At 49.0% G+C, this 21,121-nt stretch overlaps 1 protein-coding gene across 5 annotated transcripts in view; it reads right to left on the bottom strand.

Annotated features, from left to right (window-relative positions):
• The window catches only part of LOC142898604 (nuclear receptor coactivator 3-like), a 57,994-nt gene that overhangs the window by 15,369 nt on the left and 21,504 nt on the right, over positions 1-21,121 (bottom strand). For 3 of the 5 annotated variants that reach the window (XM_076041619.1, XM_076041623.1, XM_076041621.1), the window contains exons 2-4: positions 8,818-8,932; positions 2,064-2,171; positions 741-901 (exon numbers count right to left, since the gene is read on the bottom strand). In XM_076041619.1, the coding sequence (XP_075897734.1) occupies positions 741-901; positions 2,064-2,152 (250 nt within the window). In that variant the 5' untranslated portion in view covers positions 2,153-2,171; positions 8,818-8,932. Of the gene's footprint in view, positions 1-740; positions 902-2,063; positions 2,172-8,817; positions 8,933-11,753; positions 12,026-12,125; positions 12,373-21,121 lie in introns of those variants that run through there. The other 2 variants (XM_076041620.1, XM_076041622.1) reach the window with 2 other exon arrangements.

The raw sequence follows: 21,121 nt of genomic DNA, 5'->3' as shown, positions 1-21,121 counted from the left end.
GCTATGGCAACGTGTCAGCAGCCAGTCAGGGCCAGCTGTCGCCTCTTCCCCTCTCTGCCGAGGTGGCAGACGCTGATTGAGCCAGGCAGGGGACACGGGGAGGGGGAAGGAAAAAAGAAAAAAAAAAAAAAAACGAAAAAAAAAATCATCAACCCCGGGATCTCTCGACTTTCACCTTGAACCGCGAAATGAGAAAAAAACAACAAAAAACCGATGGCCACAAATTCCGACCGATCTGAACCTGCGGCAGCTCCTCCAATGGTGTCGCGGGAGAAGAGCTGCGTCACGGAGGACGACTGTGTTGAACTGATCATTTGGCAGCTTGGCAGAGTGGACCGACCCAACCTCCACCTGCAGAAGCGCTCAGCTGAACGGTCCCTGGCAGCGGCCGGCGCGCAGCTGTGCACGGATTCAACCCACACGGACGCACGTGGATAATAATGATGATAATAACATTACATTGTAAATGTATAGCGCATACAAACGTAACTACAAATAAATCAGAAATGTAGACGTACATGAAATTAAAGGAAAGCAAACAAATTTTCAAAGAAATTGGGTTTTGAGATTTGAAGGTGGGTCAGTACAGCTTCTCAGAGCGCTGCCAGGAGGATGGAGGATGGAGGATGTGAGACAGATGACTGACTCGCCCTTGCACCCGGGCTCTGAGGGGGCGTGTCCACGCGTCCCTCCCCCTCCCCCTGCCCACCCTGGGCGGAGGAGGGGCTCCGGCCGCTCACCTTGCTCCTTGATCTGGCGGATCTGGCGCACCGTCTCCTTGAGGATGGCGCATTTGTCCGGCTTGACGTTGAAGCTGTCGATGTCGCTGAGGTTGGCCGAGATCAGCTCGGCCAGCTCCTCGATGTACTTGCTCTCCTGCTCCCGCCGCTTCCGCTCGCACCTGCAGACGGCGACGGGTGGGTGGAGGAGGGCAAAGATTAGAAGCGAACGCCTCCTGAACTGTTTCCGACGTTTTTTTCTTTTTTTCAACCCCCCGTCTGAAAATAATGATAAACGGGAAAAAGGGCGCAGAGTGGCTGCGAGGGGCGTGTGGGGAAAAGTTTGCTTGCTTCCAAACTTTTGGGCTTAAAAAAAAAATGTTCTAGTTGAAAAGATGACAAGAGTTGCCAGTCGTAGCTGGAGGACACTGGCGGTGTTTATGAGAGCTGCACTTGAGAGTTATTTCATGATAAAAGGCCCTCAAAATAAGCTCACTGCTAGTTGCCTCTTAAAAAACAAACAAACAAACACAGAAAACAAAGCAGCATCTAATGATTACGTATTTAACACATTTTCAGATCCCAGACCCGGCAGAGGAGCAATTAATGGTTAGTTGTTAGTTATTCAAAAACCTAAGACCTAAAGAAAACAACATATCGAGTCTGTTGTTTGCAGCCTTGGTGTAGCTTCCTGCAAATTGATTCTTGATGCACCCGCATGCAAAGTTCTGGACTCAAATAGCTTTGGCTGTGAGGTGCTGGGTGTGTTGCCTCGTCATTGGCCTGTGAGAGAAATCAGCAGGATACCTGTGCCCTTTGTGACATCACAAAGAGCGGGTTCCACACCTTCTGTGAAGTGTAATGGATTAATGGATGGAGCTTTCTCAGCCGGAGGGAGCTCACTGGCACAATAGAGACACATTTATGTACTGAGAGACCAAATGTGGGACCTTTAACTTCTCTTTTTCAGACATGAAAGTAGCATTAACTTCACTTTCAATGTCAGGTTTTCTTCTCAGTTCCGCTGGCAATGATGCCTCTTTAAAGCACTTACACTTACAAAACTGTTCACTGATTGCCGTTAAGATTTTCTCTGTTTACGTTTCCAATTAGCCAGAGATTTAATCCCCCACAAACAACAGAAGAAAAAAAAAAACTGAAAAAAAGAACAAAAAACACATAAAAATCAAACCTAAAAATGGAGCCCATGAAATGTTTTCTATTGGATGAAGAACTAGACTTGACTTCTTCAGGGGTTCAAGCAGAGGGAGAAGCCACACGAGGCGGACAGCGGGACCCACTGACCCAGTAGCCCACTTTAGTGCACGTCCCGGCCACACTTACCCCAAACCAGGCGTGTCACAAGTGGAGAGCTTGCGTTTCCGACTTTCTGAGCTCAGAGACTCCATGGAGTTCTCCCCCAGTCCGCTCATTGTGTGCACATATCAGCGCCTGAGAGGAGAGAGCAGACACGGGCGGAAACAATAAATCAGGTGTCAACAGAGGCAGAGGAGGGATTATGACACACTCCCTATTAGCCCTTTAGCACTTTGTGTTTAGGCAGCTGCAAAGGGGAGCAGACGGCAACGAAAGGCCCTTCCTGAAGTTCACCAAGAGCTTGAGAGGTTGTAGAGCGGACGTGGCGCAAAAAGTAAGTAGATAAATAGATTTAAAACAAAAAAGAAAAACACACTGCACAGCAGTGGGAAAAAAACGTGCTTATAGAATGCAAATTTGATTCTCCTGCCAGAAAACTGACAACATAAACACGTCTCGTCTGCCACCCACTCCTCCTCCAACCCCCCATACCACCTCCCCCTCCCCCTCCCCCTCCTCTTGAGTGAATGAGAGAGAACGCATGGGAGCGTGCGAGGTTGTGTTTGTTTGTTTGCGCGTGTGGGCCTCGGTATTGATGAGTTCATCGGCTCATATGGTGAACACGCGCGCATGCGCTCACCCACGGATCAGCCGTGTCTCTGATGATAAGCTGCGGCGCGCAGCTAACCCCGGCAGACCGCCGTCTGTCTGTCCGTCCGTCCATCTGTCTGTCTGCCTGCATGTCTGTCTGTTCTCCTCCAGGAAGTGGGCTGTGTAAAGGTTGCAGGGATGAGAAGAGGCAGACGGTAGGAAGGGAAGGAAGGGAAGGAAGGGAAGGACGTGAGGAGGAAGAAGAGGAAGAGGAAGAGGAGGAGGAGGGGAGAAGGGAGAGGGTAAGAGGAAAGGAGATGCGCCGGTAAGGGAGAGACGCCGGCGCTGTGGAGTGTGCTGTGATTGGTCACTTTCTTTGCCACAGTGACAGCAGCTGACACTGGGGAAAGGTAGGAGGAGGGGAGGGGAGTAGGAGGGAGGGGGAGGAAGAGGAGGGGGAGCGGAGGATGGAGGAAAGGAAGGGGAGGGGGAGAAGAGTAAATGAAGAGAAGATAGAGGATGAGCGGAGAAAATGTAGGGGAAGGATAAAAAGGCCATGTGTGCGTGCGTGTGCACGTATGTGTGTGTGTGTGTGTGCTTGCATGTGTGTGTGAGGGGGTAATCAGAGCAAAGAGGGGCGGCGGCAGCGGTGTAAAGTAAGCAAGGCTGAGGGAGGAGGGAGAGATGAAGGCACGTCGGAGGCAGCCAGAAGGTGGAGGAGGAGGAGGAGGAGGAGGAGGAGGGAGGGAACAGGTGAGAGGGGAGGAGAGGGGGAGGAGCCAGAGGAGGAGATGCAACATCCAGACTGTCTGCTGTGTTTTCCAACGCGTATGTGTGTGTGTGTGTGTGTGTGTTGAGGAGATAGAGCGAGAGAGAAGGGAGCAGTGCGAGTGGGCTGAAAAGCCTCCAGCGCCCCTCTTAACCTTCACAGCCAGAGCGGCTTTTTCACTCCATTGATTACATGGTTATCCTCTGACCAGAGCGCCGCGTCTGCTGCTGCAATGCAAATCAGGCTAACGGCAGGGGAGAGACGCCGGCCTGTTATTTAATCGCCCGCCCGCCCGAGACTGAGTGAGCGAGCGCGCGCCCGCTCCGTCTCGGCCCCAGCGTCGGAAGACGTCCGATCTGGTCGGTTCTGATCTCCGAGCTCCGAACACACCTTCTAATTGAGGCTGAATCAATAAGAAGGGAGGAGGGGGGTGAAAGACCGGGTGAAACACACCCGCATGAGACAACCCCCCCCACCCCCCACCCCCCGTGGGAAACACTCGCGAATCGTCCTCCGCAAAGAGGCTCCGTGAAGCCGCCTGCGTCCTCTTTCCTCCTCAAGCTTTGACTTTTCCCTCTCAAACGTCTCTGTTCTTCTTCTCTCCCCCGAGTGCCTCCCATCCGACTGCGTGTCTGACTGTCTCGTCGTCTTTGTCTGCCTTGCCTCGCCTCACACCCCCTCCTCCGCCTCCGTCTACCTGCCTCCACGGTCTCTGACGAAAGCCCCACCAGCGGGGGGGAGAAGGTGGGCCTGGAGGAGGAGGATGGAGGCGGCAGAGTCGCAGGTTTTAGCGACTCAAAGAGCCGAAGCGTCGGAGCGTCAGAGCGAAAACAATCCGTCTTTGGAGCTCGGACCCGCCCGCCGGCCTATTGACAGACTTTTTTTGTGTGTGTGTGTGTTGGGGGGGGGGGGGTGCTCTAATTGCGGCCCGAGTGAGGAGTGAATGAGGCGGCCCCCCAGAGGATGGTTGATTAGGAGGGCTGCTGAATGCCCGAGGGAAATGGGTCACCTCCAGCCTGGCGCGGGCCGCCCGAGTTTCCAGCGCCAGGGAGAAAGTCAATTACACGCCACGGGCGGCGGGGAGCCTGGTGGCGGCGGTGGAGGAGGAGGGGGAGGAGGGGGAGGAGGAGGAGGAGGAGGAGGAGGCTAACGGGGGGCTGCGGTGGGCACAATGGAGCAGCAGGGGGCGGCGGGAGTGAGACGCGTAAAAGGAGGGAAAATGGGGAGAAGGTGACGGAAGGGCAGCGAGGTGGGGGTGTGGGCGGCGTGTGTGTGTGTGTGTGTGTGGGTGGGGTGGGGTGGGGTGGGGTGGGGTTAAGGGACGGTGCCGCTAAGTAAAGAACACGGACAACGGAGCGAGTGACGTCGCTGAACTCGGTGTTTCCGAAGAAAGCAACGGTGTGAATCTCTTTTGTCTCGCCAAAGAAAACGCCGTCTACTTCCTGTGAACGTCCCAGTCGCTGCTTCTGTTTAACATCCTCTGCTGTTCGTCCGCAGATTAATGGAAATGAGAGCGGCAAATAAATGTTATTTTTCAAAAATCAATCTTCTTCTTCTTCTTCTTCTTCTTCTTCTTCTTCTTCTTCTTCTTCTTCTTCTTCTTCATAAAAACCTGTTCCTTCCCAGACCGCTGACCAACTATACCATCACCTCTACATCTTCAGTTTAACTTGCTGCACTGCAATGCTGTGAGGCTGCACTGTCAAAACTGAGCAGCCTCACAGCATTGCATTATTTCATCCAAATATTTTTCATAATTTGCTTTTTTTGTCTTTTCATTTTCTTTTACAAGTTTGCCTCCTCAGCTAGTTGTGTCTTTCAGTGCCTGGGACTGTAGCATCAGTTTAGCAATGAAGTTCCCCTCTTTTAGAAAGTTCCAGACACCCATGGGTGTTCCAATCGCCACCCTACATGCAAATCCTGATTGGGCTTCATCCGCTGTGATCATTTAGCACCGAATCACAGATATTAATCAGGGCCAGAGGCGACAGCTGCTGATCACAGAGGGTCCTAATCACCAGCAGCTCCAACACACAGAGCAGGACAGAGAGTTTTGGCTCCCAGCTGACTGTGATGTCACGGAGGGGGAGGTGGGAGAGAGAGGGGGTGGGGGGTGGGGGGGTGGTCTTCTGCTGCTCGGCTGACGTGCCCTCGGCAGGTGGGCCGACCTCCCGACCCTCACACCTCGTATGACCTGCCTCTTAACCCTGACCGTGACCTGAGCGACTCCAAGGGGTCGAACCCCTTCATGCTGACAGTTCAGCCACACACACACACACACACACACACACACACACACACACACACACACACACACACACACACACACAGGGTGAAAGTCAACTCTCTGGGGCTCCGCTGACCAGGAAACACTTCACGGCTTTAGAGGCTAAACAGATGTGCTGCTTTGAAGGGTTTAAATCCTGATTAAAGGTCGCTGGTAGTTGGCACTGCCAGTGTTTTGGACGATGACGTGTTTCCCTCAGACTTTCAGTAAACTCACTAAAAAAAAAATTAAACACAGTCCATTAATACTGTCACAAAAACCACTGAACACTCATCAATGTTTCTGCCACAGCCAGGTGGTGTTTAAGTTCAGTAAGTCATTTTCTCAAAAGGGGAAGAAGTGCAATATAATCAAGTTTTTTCAGACGCGTCTGGCAAACACAAGGCTTTCGGGCAGACAGGAAACAAACTGGAGACACCCATCCACCGCCAGACCAGAGACACAACGACAAACAACAAGAGGGCGTCGCAAAGAGCAACACGGGGCGACAGCAGCGAACGCAGCGCAGCCTGGAAACTTGATGATTTGTGTTCTTTTTAAAAGGAAAGTGTCTGCAGTTATTTCCTGTCGTGATATCACCCCCTAAAATAATACATTGCATATTTTCGCTGTGCTCGGGGGGGGGGGGGCAAAACGACACCGTTAAGGCTGGTTGTGGCTGGTTGTGGACAATAAAGCTTCAAGGTGAACGCAGGAACGTTTGTGAATGGAATGACAAAGACAAAACAAAACGACGATAGTTTCCCGCCAAAATTGGTGAGTTTGCACCTCTGAAAAAACATGGACAGAAGCGCCGACACTCCAGCTGCCAGCAAACTTCCTGTGAGTTTGTTTGCCAAACGTCTGTTTCCAGTTTTAGGAGGGCGTGGGCAGGGTGCTGGCTGCCGGGCGACACCGAGGGGGAGGGGAGGAGAGAGGGAGGGAGGGGAGGGGCCGGAGGCCAAACCCGTCAACCGCTCTGCCACCTCGCTCGGGCATTATCTGTGTTGTCAAAACAAAGGCACGCAGCCCCGGCCTGGGACATGAGAACTCACAGCAGAGGCATGATGAGAGAGCGAGACAGTGAGGGGGGGGGGGGGGGGGGGGGGGACTAACAATACAAGCGGCTCCCTGTGTGAACAGACGACTCAGCCTAAAATCCACTAGATGTGATATAGTTGATAACAGCAGAAAGTATTTGCATTATTTTGTCCGAATGAAGCTCCCATGCCTTGTCGACGGCACTGGACCACAACATGACAACTCTGTCGACGGGTCAAGGACACGCTTCTTTTATGAAGTTTTATTTATTTATTTATTTATTTATTTATTTATTTATTTATTTATTTAAGAAGAAAAAAAAACAACCAATACAATACAAAGGAATCAGTCAGATTCGTCGCCTCTCTTGAGTAAAACGTTCCAATTACAGAAAGTGATCAAGGTAAACAAAGCTTCGCTAAGCAACCTTGGTTGTTTTCTTTCAAAGCACTGGCGCGATAGCACGCAGCATGATACTTGTTTTCTAAAAGCTGCTTTCTTTTAATTAATCACGTCAACCCGTGCTTAAATGGCTGAATGGCATCAATTATACTTGTGCGGTGCCGTGCCATAACAAAGTTACTCCATGTGTGCGGAGAGCAGCGAGATGTTTCATAGAGGAAGCTCGACCAGTTCCCAAACTGCTTTCCCTGGGACTTTGAAAACTCTCTGGCTCCAGAAGCCGATTGGAGTTCACTCAGTTAAAGTCTGAGTCGGTCAACACTATATCAAATGATCCCCGACATTACGAGTGACTGCCGACAATGCTGGTTAGGGTTCACACACACTTTCAACCACCGGTGGGTCCAAACCCAAAAGTGGGCGCTCGGAGTTGCTTCGAGCGGCTCGCGGCTGCGTAGGCAGTTTGTTTCCCTTGACTTTATTTTTCATGGCTATTATGACTGGATGAAGGCATTCTGTCGTGTTGCGACATTTTTCTATTTTTGTGGATTAAATTTGAGCACTGCGTGATAAATTTGAGAACCACTGGTTTGGCGTACACACGCTTTGTATTCTTTGGAAGGAAAAACCAACACAGGTCTGAAAGTTCGAGAGTGTCAGCGCCGACTGGGACGTCAGTGCGGAGGCTTCGGCGTAGCAGCCAGCTGCGCATCCCATGGTAGCAAGAAAAACAAAACAAGAGTGCAGAAAGTCAAGCGCGTGTTTACTTTCAAACATAATGAACGCAGGATATGAGTTTCCTGTGTGTGTGTGTGTGTGACTGAGCGGCCCACTCTCAAACGTGCCGCGTTAACAGGAAGGAGGAATTCAAGCTCGGCGTTGGCGAGTTTCGGAGGTCGGTTTCCCCCCCGCCGCCCCCCCACTCCCCCCCGGCCGCGTCCATTTCCTCCCGTTCGCCGAAACATTTGCACATTTGGATTCAAGCGGCGGCGGCGCCCTCCCTCCCACCCTGGAGCTCCCAGTGTCGGTAACCATCTCCCCTGAAACTTGACTCGCTCCCTTTTTCTTTTTTTTTTTATTGACTCCGGCGTCTGCGAGAGCATGCGCGGGGCCGCACGTGAACGGAAGGCTGCGGTCGAGGCTACGCTCTCGCCCGCCTGTGCATATGTGCTCGCGCGTGAGCGAGCATGCGTGCGTGCGAGCGAGCATGTGCGTGCGTGCACGCCCAGCCACCACTGCTGTTGTCACCTGCAGGCAAGGGTAAAAGATTAATGCTCTCTCGGAGCGTCTGTGGCAGGTAAAGCACAAAGAATAATTTGATTTCTCCTCCCGTCCCCGAGCCGTCTTCCCACTCTTCATTTTCTCATCTCGCTCGACCCTCTTTTGTTTCCCTCTTGTTATCGACGCCATCAGTCTCCCCCCCCCCTTCCAACCCCCCACCCCAGACTAAATTATTCCACCTTCCGACACATAAATTCCGAAAACCGAGAAGACGGGGGGCGCCTCCGATAAAGCCGTGTGGGTGACAAAAAAAATCAAATAAAATAAGAAACAAAATAAATGAGGAGCAACATGCGTGCACGCGATGTGGATGTGCAGGTCAGGAGGATGTTGCAAGAATGCGGCAACAATAAGAAACTGTCTCTGGGAAAAGCGCCCGAGCTAAGCCCAGCAGGCCGTTACCATGCCAACCATATGGGATGTGAGCCCACCTTGTGACGGCGCCAAGATGATGGACGATCAGATACCCCCGTTTCCCCCTGCTCACTCCGGTGGAAGCGGGTGGTGGGGGGCGTGGTCCTCTGCGGGATGGTCAGTGGGCGGAGTCTGGAAGGGAGGGGCAGGAGGGGAGAAAACAAACACACACACAAAAAAAAAAAAGTTTAGCGGACGACCGCAACGCAGTGCGCGTTCATTACGGAGATATTAATGAAGCAGCCGGACTCGTTTATTAATCAGTGAGCTTGGAGACACGTGCGCAGGAAGCTGCATTAACTGCCTAATGAGCAGAGGGGAACTGTGTGTGTGCGTGTGTGTGTGTGTGTGTGTGTGTGTGTGTGTGCATGTGGGGGGTGGGAGGGCTTTTGTCTTCATTACTGGTGCGCGTCAACAGAGCAAACACGCCTGTGCATTTGCATACACACACACACACACACAAACACACACACACACGCAAACAGAAACACACAGACGCGCAGGACACTCGCACGGCTTGGTCTGCCATGTGCACACGTACACGCACACGCACACGCACACACACACACACACGCACACACAAACAAAAAGGGATGTTGTGACACACGTTTCACAGGAAGCCAAACGGTCGAAGAAGAAGAAGAAAAAAAGCAAGCTGAAGGTTGACATCCGTTTGCGGCGCTCTGACTGGAAACAGGTAACAAACAGAAAGTGAACCTCTCAGCCCTGCGGGGGAGGAGGGGGAGGAGGATCTTTCCTGGCAAACGTGGGCCCCGCCCCCTCCCCAAACACACAACAACCCCACCCCCACCCCCACACCAAAAAAAAAAAAAAAAAGAGGGCCCATTAGACTAAATCTGCTGCTCTAATCCCAAAAGCACATAATAGGCTAATTTGTGTCCATTTAGATCCAGATAAGAAACTCAGTGGGCGTGTGTGTTCGTGTGTATGTGTGTGTGTCTACGTGTGCGTACATGTGTGTGTGTGTGTGTGACTTTTTGCCAAAGTTCAAGTGTTACAATAGCCGTAAAAGAGAATCCTGTTGGGGTGACCCGCTCTGGACGCCTTCATGACACCCTGTCATCAGCGAGGCCGCCGCCAGCAGCTCTCTCAGCCATCCATCAACGTGCCTCAGTGTGTGTGTGTGTGTGTGTGTGTGTGTGAGTGTGTGTGTGTGTGTGCGCACACCCGTGTGTGCATGTCTGTGTGAGTAGCTGCGTTTCCATTACCCCTAGAATTGTGCAAAACCTAAATATCGCAACAAAAAACTGGTAATGGAAACACCTCAACTTTGAAAATCCTCTCTAATATGGCTGACAGGTTTTGGGGCTCTCATGAGGCGGTTTCTCAGACGTATCAATATAGTGGTACGGTATATCGCAAAAGCGATTCACATTTGCACGCCAGCGGACGTGATGTACGGGGTCACGTGACCAGTTCACTTCAAGCGAGTGACGTTTGGACGGAGGAGGAGACGGAATATTCTTTAAGTAAGCAAAGAGAAAAAAATACCACAAGCATTCTTAGCAGCAAACAGCGTCGCCATGCAGATTTATCTCAAAATGTCCTGTACCTCCATCCTCCTCAAAGTGGGGTCTTTGCTGGACGAGATTTGACGAGAATTACGGCTTATGTGCCATTCAATGGAAACACCTGCAAACCGCAAACATTGCTTTCATTTACTCTAATGGAAACGCAGCCCGTGTGTGTGTGTGTGTGTGTGACTGAGAGGCGCATCTACAAGCGAGCTTCCTTCTTCTTCATTGGAGGTACGGTGCGACGGCAAAGCGCCTTCCTCACCACAAAAACTTGAGAAGTGGATGAGACGTACGTTACGCCGTGCGCGACTGACCTCGCGCCTGAAATGCCTATTTTTGCGCAGGTATTTTTTTTTTTTTTTTTACATGCGAGCGTGTGTGCGTACGTCGTTAGTGACCTGACCGCTGGCTGCACCCGTGATTGGGAGCAGATGGGCGCTGTCCTGTATGTGTGTGTGTGTGTGTGTGTGCGTGTGTGGGAGAGGCGGGGGGGCGGGCGGGTTGTTCTAGTTAAGGTGATGTATGTACTCTCACACCCCAACAAAGACCCTCCTTCAGCCCATCTCTTTCCTAATAATTGAAAGGGGAGAAAAATAGAGCCGCAGACACTTAAGCGGGAAGAATTTACAGCTTCAGCTGACAAAGAGCAATTGACTCGGAATTTCTTCTTCTCCTTCTTCTTTTTTTTTGGTGAGCGCAAAGTTAAAGGCTGCCCCTCTCCCTGCAAAAAAAAAAAAAAGCCTCCGGCGTTATCGTTAGCGCTCTTTGTGCTTCACTTTAGCGCAGCAACAACAAGCAGGGAGGGACATGAGCGGAGTTAATATCTTGTGGCGTCGCTCATCGCTGCGCACGGTGGAGTATAAAAAAACCTCAGCTATTAATGCGGTTTGAGTCCATGGTGCGACTGCAAGACCCGTTTACGGTCGTCTTCAAATATGCCTGTTTGCGAGCGAGCTAAACAAGCTCTCGTTGTGCGGGTAGTTTTTGTTAATTACTTTTTTCAAGCGGAAAAGTAAAGCTGTGAAAAAAGAAAAAGGACGGCGGCAGCCCCCTTCGTCGTTCCGCAAAGTGAACTGGAAGTGTTTGAGCGGAGGCCCAATCATGGTGACAATTCAATCTTGGAGGCACAATCACAGTAACAATTCAATCTTTCAGAGTCGCACCCACAGATGCTGATTTTTCGTTAGCGGTCAGTTCTTTGCCTTCCTCTTTCAGCGCTCGGCCACTTGCGGGACTCATAACTGGAGTCACCGACGTCTTGAAACTGACATTAAAAAAATCCTCTCCGTTTCACAATGGACTGAAAAGCTTCGCTTTCGTCGTCAAAAGCAGGACACAAGAAAGGCTCGACACACTTGATTCACCATTTTGACAATCAAGCCGATCAGCAAAATAGGAAGAATTAAAGGGATAACCTGCGCTCTCAAGATACCAAGACACGACCGCAGATCTGGATCAACACTGGCCGGTCCTTCTCTGTTGGCAGCGGTCCTCAATCTGAAGCACTCTACGCTCCGCCGCACCTCCACTGAGCTATTAAATTGTGTTGTTAAATGTTTTCTGTCTTAATCTGCACGGAGCCACGTGCCGAGAGGAAGAACTAGACTGGGAGGGGGGGGGGGCCTTCAGCCTGTGCGCATAGTCGCACATGGCCGAGAAAGAAGAGGCGATAAGATAAAGAAAGGAGGTTACTGCGGCACACCTCCCGCTGAACCAGGAAGACCAGAAAACAAGAACATGTGCAACAATGTGGGTGAACCCTGCGTCGTAAACAGACAAACATTTACCTTGATGGGAACAAGGTCCATTTGAATAGGAGTCGGTGGCAGTGAGAGTGGCACACTTCTCTGACGCAGATTCCCAGACAGCACTCCCAGAACTCCCATAGAAAGTGATGCCCCATTTAAAAAAAAAAAAAAAAAATGCTTCAGTGGTTCTTCATATTTAAACTGTCATCCTGGATATATTCAAGGATTAGAAAAGAGGCACACAGAACCAACCTGAACAATAGGTGGAATCAAATTTGAGCACTGAAAGGGTTAATAAACAACGCAACAATCTGGAAAATGTGAAGAAAAAATAAACAGACATATAAAAAAAGAAATGTGTATATATATATATATATATATATACATATATATATATATATATATATATATATATATATATATATCTCATTCATCCTGATAGACGCCACTAAATGATGGATACATGATCTGACTTGAAAGGGAACGTTTAGGAATGAAAATAACTTGTTTGAATGAAAGCCGTTGCTTTGAGTTCAGACCAGTCAACCAATCAAAACAACTACATAAACTGTGATGCGATTGAAGTAAACGTGGAAGAAGAGAGGCAGTGGCTTGGTTTACCTTAGGAAGAAAACCTTCAATTTGCCATTGCAGAAAGCTCACAACAAAAAAAAACTGGAAAAAGGCCAGCAACACCAGTGTCCTTGAAATTATTTTTAATTTTCACTGCTAGACCGGTTTTCCGACAGAGAGTCTTCTCTGTCAGTGTGTACTTTGCGGCCGGGCACCTCCTAATTCACCTTCAATTTTTCAGAGAGTGCGAGTTTATTCTCCGAATTTGAGAAAGCTCACAGCAAACAGTGTGTCTGCACGTGCAGAGACAAACACTGAGCATTCAGACGTTCAGATGAGGTGCGAAGAGTTGCGGTCGAAGGTTAAGACCCGATGAGGTCGTCGGTTCCCACGTTGAACCAAACAGATGCTGAACAGCCAACTTCCTCCATTGACTCGGCGCTAAACAACAATTTATTGGCTCCGAATCCATCAAATCCTCTTATTAAATTCCAAATCCTCACGAATCCCTCGTCAAATCTGATGATGTTTATCTTGCCACATTTGCGGCATTATGAAGTTATAAATAACCAAAACTTTGATCTGCTCCTTATTCATAATCACCTCCCAGTGAATGAGAAGTCACAAGCTATGCAATTTTTTAGAGGCAATCTAATTAATGTTCAAAAGCTCTGGCTGTAATCTGAAAACAATATGAGCAGCAGGAGATATGAATTGTTGATTAAATGGATTTCTTCATGAGTCATTTGAGGTCCCCCCCAAAAAAGCTATCAAACTACATTTTTTGAGCAACTTTAATTATTTAACAGCAAACTGTGGAAAACGGCAAGCGCATTCGTCAGCTAGACAAACGTCAAAAAATATCTGGTTTCTTCCGTTTGCTGGTCGAAGAGTAGAAAAATAAAAATTCTGAATAAAAGTTAAAAAAAAAACAAAAAACTCTGAGTTGCCATTAGTGATGGTCAACGCAACGGTGCTAAATGCAAACTGCAGCACTGAGGCCAGTGTTTTCATGTCCACCAAAGGCCCCATATTAAGACCTGATCTTTATTTTTCAGGCTTGCTGAGCAGCCTTCAATAATCAGTTCTCCAAAAATATTCTCACGATGTCCACAAAACACAATATTTAGCCCTGTGTTTACAGCTTCCGACAAAACCACCTGTGACTTCTGCTGAAAATGTTTGGAAGTGACCATGGAAGCGTGGATAATGAACAACAGGTTGAAGGTGCTGTCACCAACCTAGGAGCAGTGTCAGCAAGGAGCCTGCATGCTTTATGACATCACAAAGGGCTGATTAAGAGAAATACTTGTAGTGGAACACATTTTCTAACTGGCAAAACAAGCTAAAGAAGTGAAGAATAGCATTTGTGTCATCTCTGGGGCCCAAACATTAACTGTAGCAGAAAACTATGAAGCATCATTTTGGCCCTTTTAGGACCTTAAGGACCTGCAGCTGCTTTGGCTTCCAACAGTGGCCAGTCCTCAATCAAAAGTCATTTTGCAGTACACTTGGAGGAAACATGTTTGATAATCTTTCAATATCATGCATCACGGCTCAAACGCATGCGCTTATCTCATGCCTCTGCTTCTGTGTACAGCTTGGTGTACAGCTGACTGCAGCGCTCACACGCTCGGCTTCCTGTGGCGGCTGTAACTCCAGGAAGTGTGGAGACGGTGTCGGCAGTGAAAAAAAAAAAAAAAAAAAGAGTGAACCTTTTGTATGTCGAGGCCCTTGAATTGTCGCTCCTTAAAGCCTCACTCTGGCGCCACCACTAAAACCAATTGGAAGAACTAAAAAGTTTGCTTTTCCATTCTAGGAAACACTATAAGAGACCCCCGGTCGACAGATGCAGGGTGAACTTCCCAACATTTTCTTCCCCGCCGTCCCGACTCTGTTGGAGGCCAGAAGTTTTCTCCCCCCGTCCGCTTTGGCGTGCTGACGAACGCACAAACGCGCATTGTGCGCAGCCGCGCTTTTGATGAACTCTTGTTTAAGTTCCGCTTTGTTCGGTCCCCCCACCGCCCGACGAATCCAGCGCTCACACTGAGAGCAACGTGGGAGCCAAGCCACATCTTGGCACGCTGCCTTCGCTTAAACAAATCAGACCACAGAGGCTAATAAAAACCCTCCATGTCCAAAGCTTCATGGATGAGGGGGCACCAAAGAGGGGAGCCACCGCTCGGCCACCCTCGGCTCCTCCCACAATGAACTCGCACAGCGCAGGCCGCCGCTTTTTTGGACGTGGCCGAAAAAGTGTCAGCCTCTGTGCTGTCTTCTTTTCTTGGCTGCTAAATGGTGCCACAAAAGGGAAGGAAAAAAAACTAAAACAAAACAATGACGCTGAATTGGTTCTCAGACCAGCAGCAAGAGAAAGCAAACTTTTCAATCTCTGGACCAATCACAGCCACGGTCACACGTGGCGCCGCCGCTCCACCCGTCACCCCTCAGAGCGGAGGGGAAGCACCTGTGTGAAGGCAGATAGAGGCGTGGCTGGCCCGGTAGCTCAAGCAGGGTGTGTCCACCGCACACGAGCAGGCATTTACATATTCAAAAAAAAAAACAGGAAAAGGGCATCTTTGTGAGTAACGCTTTCCAGCGACGTGGAAGAAACCACGCCGGCAACGCACAACAACACGGCGCAGTGCAAAGTCCACAGCAGTTAACGTGCAGTCGCTGAAAGAAAAATAAAACTTTTCCAAAAAACAAAGAAGAGGGGAGCGGGGCCAGGGGTGGGGGACATTAGAGACGATAAATAGAAATAAAAGTAAAATCATTGCATCAGGTGTTTGTAATAGCAGCCCGAGGCCAGGTTAAAATGACTTTACGGCAGAACATCTGTTTTGAGTGCAGGCTGACACTCAAAGTAATAAAACTGGCAATTTTCTTTTTCTTTTTCTTTTTCTTTTTTTGCAGGAATTCACCGAGTAGCGAGTTCCGTAAGGCCAGGATTGAAGAGTTAGAAATGAGGGGATCACTGTACTCATGCAGCACGAGTTCACAACACTGCTTTACCTTCCTGGCGCTTTTCATTTCTCTCCACAAAAGCGCATCTGCAGGCAGACAGCTGTGTAGCCGAGGTTATCGATAACGGCGTTACTCTCTCAGCGTGTCGCGGGGATCAGGTGAGGCACTCGACACGAGAGGCATTCGCCGTCCTCGGGGAAAGAGCAGTGCTGATCCTCTGACACCCTCGCAAGGTTTTCTCATTTTGACCAAAACTTTTCGAACGTAAAGAAAGCGTAAGTGGACAAGAACATCACATCGAGGACGACCGGTCTGTTTTGCTGGTAGTTTAGCTGTTGGACGGGACGAATTCCACCCAACTGACACCTGAGAGGGAAACGATAAAAATAAAACAAAGAAAAACACTTGAATAGGAACTCTAGTCCGGGAGATGCAGCAAGGCGGCTCAGTTTGATTTAAAAATGGCAACAAACGCCATGTTTTTACCTAAAACATCCACGGTACACAAGTTCACACACACATTCTGGCACAAGATCAGCAAGAAAGCCACACAGCTAGCATTCCGCTACGCCGAAATCCTCCAACATTCCTTTATGTACAGCAGAGTTTGAAATGATTTTACACAAGTTCTCGGTGAGGTAGCTTTCACGCAGCGACTTCAAGCTGAGAGGCGTTCCTGTGCACCCAGGCATTCAGAGCTAGGAGGCTAAAAATGGGCTAAATGGCTAAACGGACTGTCCAGCCAGTTATTTTCTATTTGATATCCAGCTTATGAATATCTGTAACTTAATAGAAGTGGCCATTGTCAGATAAGATGACCCTAACAATGATAATTGGAAGTTAGCTCGTCATTCAATTTGAACCATTGGAAACTGTGCAGTAAATAACGTAATTGATGTTTGATGACTTCATGAGTTGGGCCATTTAACAGCGTGCAAACACAGTGGCACAGTGAGATCATTAGAAAGCTTCACTGAAAATTGCAATCTGAAATTTCTGCCTGACCCTGACACACATTGAAAGCACTGTCAACAGCATCTCGTGCGACTTCATTCCAACCCACCGTCACGTGCCGAACATGTGCGAGTGCCGGCAGTTTCGTTTGAAGGAATGCCTGCGAGTCTGACACGGCTGTCAGCCGACAAACAGCATCGATAAGATAAGAGCAGTAAAACCTCACATGCCAGCGTCTTTCTCCTTCGGCTCAAACCTGGAGGTGTCCCGCTACACACACACACACACACACACACACACACACACTTTTGTTTTCCTCACGTAGACACACCTGAAACGACAGTCTCACGCGCAGGAGGAAATGCCTCAGTAGCTGCGTCTCCATTACAGTTTTGTTTTTCGCAAAATAAAAGGGATATTTCAAAACTTTCGACAAAGTACAACTGCGATTTGCAGGCGTTTCCATTGAATGGTGTGAAGCGCATAAGCCGTAATTCTCATAAAATCTCGTCCCGCAAGATTTTATGAGAATTACGTTTGCTTTTGTTTGTTTACGTTTGTTTGCTGTCAAGAATGGTTGTGATATTTTTCCTCTTTGATTATTTGTAAAAAATATATTCCGTCTCCTCCTCCGTCCAAACATGAGACGCCATTTTCACTGGTCAGTGAACTGATCACGTGACCCCGTACGTCACGTCCACTGACGTCTAAATGCGATAAAAGTGTTTCCGTGACACTTTTGCGATATACCTCCATCCTCAAATCTTTTAGCGACATTTGAGAGGTTTTTCCACATTCAGGTGTTTCCATCACCATTTTTTTTTTTTATTGCGATATTTAAGTTTTGCGCGATTCTAGGGGTAATGGAAAACTAGCTGTTGCAGTCCCGTCAATTAAACAGAAGCTGAACGCTATGTGGAGTGTGTCTGTGAGTTAATTAACAGCCGGTCGGAGGGGACGGCCTTCGAGTGCAAGAGCAGTGAGTGACTGAGGCCTTGGTCAATGGAAACAAATCTTGTCATAACAAACAGTAAATCATCCTAGCGGGGGGGGGGGGGGAGAAATGGCAGCGAGATGGAGAAAGAATGGAGAACAAGACAACGCGACTCCAGCGACTCTTTGGAGGCTGTTCTTGTCTAATTAGTGCACAAAGGGCTCGATCAATAAGTCAGTGTCGGTCGCCGCTGGTTGGTTGCCATGACAACCAAAACAAACAAGGTGAATTACGGCTAATCTGCTCACTGTGGTCAATTTAAGCGCAACACAATGCGAAATAACTAAAACTGGAGCTAGCACGAGCAAGAAGCTCAGAAAGAAAAATGAACAGATGGCATTTTAAAGGGACAGTTCGCCCATTTTAGTCACCCCGCTCCCCATTGTTCTGGTGACAGTCGCTAATTGACATAACCGTTCTTGGGTTTTACAGAGTTGAAAAAGAAATTCCTACCAGTGGAAGTCTCTTGCGGTGAGGAAATCCAAATTAAAAAATAAGATAAAATAAAACAACAATGACAAAAGAGAAACACGCTACGTCTTCATGCAGCTTCTGTCACTTCGTCAAAGTGTCTTGCAGCGTCCAAACCATCATAATTCATGTTTCAAATACTGGCCACCAGGGGCTTCCGTTGAAAGGAACTCTCTCTCCATCAGTGACACTCCAGGAAGTTTATGCAGATTCGAAAATGTCACCGAAGCCTCCAGTGGAGTTGAGCAGTGAAATGGATGAAAATTGAAATTCGGACTTCGCTGTTCCTCAATGAAAATTTTAACCACTTTGCCGCGCCGCCGTGTGACTACGGTAGCGGTGGTTCACAGATAGAAGCGACGCAGCGCTGCTCTGTGCTGCTGTTTTGTTTTGGCCCTCCACCACCCCCACAGAATCGTCTTTAAGGGCGACAGAGACTGCCGCTGCGAGCAAAGAGACTGGCAACTCTGCTTCCTGCTGTCACACTTCCTGTCTGACTGAGGCTGTAGACAAATGCTGCGTCTGCCTCAGATGCTTGGCTTTTTTCACGGTTGCTTATATGTTTAGGAGGGAAAGGTTGCACTGCTGTGTAAAAAAACAAAACAAGGAAAAAAACATTCCAGTCTCCAGTGTGTAAACTAAACAACGTCTTTTGTGGAATAAATGTTGTCACAACACTCTGCGAGATCTGCAGGTAAGAAGATTCTGACTCAAGAGCAGTTTTATTTCCAAGAGTATTATTTTGGAGTCTGTTTCTACCATTTCTTCCACTTAATGCTCCCCGCAGACCACGATTCGGATGTTTCCACCTCATTAATTTAACAGCAGTAGCTACTGGTTACAAAGCCTTTATGAAATAATATTCATCATAGAGCAGATTGAACATTTCATTTAATAGTAGGATCCTAATTTAGGATGAGAGCCACAATGGAGAGCCTGTCCCAGCTGTCTTGGGGGCCAGTTGTGCCAAGTCCACATTGAAGGGCTGCAGGGCCGGGAATCAAACCTGTGACCTTCTTGCTGTCAGGTGACAGGGCGAACCACTGCACCACTGTGTCGCCCAACAGAAGGACACAGAGCAAAAGAAAACTCTTTACTAATTATTAACATCTTCAGATATTTGGGATGAAACCTAGTTTTATTGAGATATGCTAATTTCAGATATTCTGAATAGTTCTTCTTCCTATACCAAGGAGAATTAAAAATGAACGGCAGCAAGCAGGATGAAAATGACTCGGTTCACTCACGGGTCAGAAAATATTCCGCATTTTTGATTTTCTTCTGGTTGTGCCGCACTCGGAAAAAAACATATCATATGCGGGAACACATTTTTTTCCTCAATAAAAAAAGGATTTAAGTTCAAGTCAAAGAACAGCGCGTCAGTGTGAAGGTGTCTCACTCAAACACAAATTGCACCCAGATGAAAGTCGAGCTCTTCACCACCGCTCGTGCTGTTGAAAGACAAGAGCGCTTCTTTCGCTGATGCGAGTGTGTGTGTGTGTGTGCGATGATGGCGGCGATGTGTGTGTGTGAAAGAGAGAGACAGAGCGAACACGCTGTGAGACTTCCTTTAGTAGGAATGAGACATAATTGGTTCACAATCCCCCCATCAGTGTGGTCTCACCCAGAGAACACCATCTTCTCCTCCTGCTCCACCCCTCCCCACCTCCTCCACTCTCCTCTCTCTCTCTAACGGTGACAGTGAGCGAGCAGATTGGCCACATAAACACCTCCCTCACTTCCTCCACGCCCCCCTCCCCCTCTATTTATTTGCTCAGAGTCCAAAAAAATTGCACAGCGCAGGGTGCAGTGGGGGGTGAATTAAAGGGACGGAGGGGGTAGAGAGAGAGAGAGAGCGAGAGAGACAGGGAGAGAAGCAGAGAGAGAGAGCGAGAGAGAGAGGGAGAGAGAGAGAGAGGGAGAAAGAGAGAGAGAGGGAGAGAGAGAGAGAGGGAGAAAGAGAGAGAGAGGGAGAGAGAGAGGGAGAGAGAGAGAGAGACGCGCTGCAGTTTCTGCCGGAGAGGATGCGCACGAGAGTGCACACGCACGATAGATAGACAAATAAATAAATAAATGAATGAATGAATAAAAAAACCCTCACACACACACACACACACACACACACACACACACACACACACACACTCCTGGTGGCGCATCTAAATCACATTAGCTGCCTGCCTGACATCCATCACTCCCACAGACAAAAGCACATGCTGGAGAGGCAGGCGAGCTGCATGGCAACATGTACAACCACCCACAAGTGCACACACACACACACAGACACACACACACACACACGTGCGCACGCACACACGCGCCTGCACGCACGCACGGATACACTTGGGCACAGAGCAGCTGACACACCTTCAAACCGGATGACAGCGCGCGGGAGAGAGTGAATCCTCCCGACACACAAACAGTCCCCGATCAGGAGCCGCCCGTGCGCTCGTCACTGTCAGCGCACGTCAAGCGCGCATGGGCCGCGCCGAATCAGCCCGGTGAGCTCTGCAGACCCGCATTAACATAAGAGGAAGAAAAAAAGAAATCCACAACTATCACATGGCATCGCAGTGAGGGGTGGAAGAGGAGGAGGAGGTGGAGGAGAAGATGGAGGAGGTGGAGGAGGTGGAGGGTCTTTAAATATTGAAAGAAGAAGGAGGCGAGCAGAAGCGACGCCTCCTCGGTGTTAAGTGTTTTATCAATCTTCTCCCCCAGTTAGAGGGGGATGGGAGCCTCATCTGCCTGTGTGTCTGTGTGTGTGTGTGTGTGTGTGTGTGTGTGTGTGTATGTGCATGTATTTGCGTACGTGCAAGTGTTTGTTGGGGGGGCGGGTCCTATCTTGAAGGTGGTGTGGATGCATGTCAGCGGGGGTGGGGGTGGGTGGAGGTCGGTGGTCCTTACCTAATTGGCTCCATGGAGAGAGAGAGTGTGTGCGTGTACGTGCGTGTACGTGCATGTGTGTGTGTGTGTGTGTGTGTGTGTGTGTTTGTGTGTTTTATCTGATTAGTTGCCAGGACAGGAAGAAGGACGGACAGGAAGGAGTTTTTTGGGGAGGTGGGAGATCCAGACATGC

Source organism: Nelusetta ayraudi, unplaced genomic scaffold (assembly GCF_046127955.1).
Source record: "Nelusetta ayraudi isolate G7.1 ecotype Tasmania unplaced genomic scaffold, CSIRO-AGI_Nayr_v1 ptg000070l, whole genome shotgun sequence".
NCBI lineage: Eukaryota > Metazoa > Chordata > Actinopteri > Tetraodontiformes > Monacanthidae > Nelusetta > Nelusetta ayraudi.
Note: the sequence above shows the minus strand (reverse complement) of the source record. Positions and strands in the feature narration are given on the sequence as shown.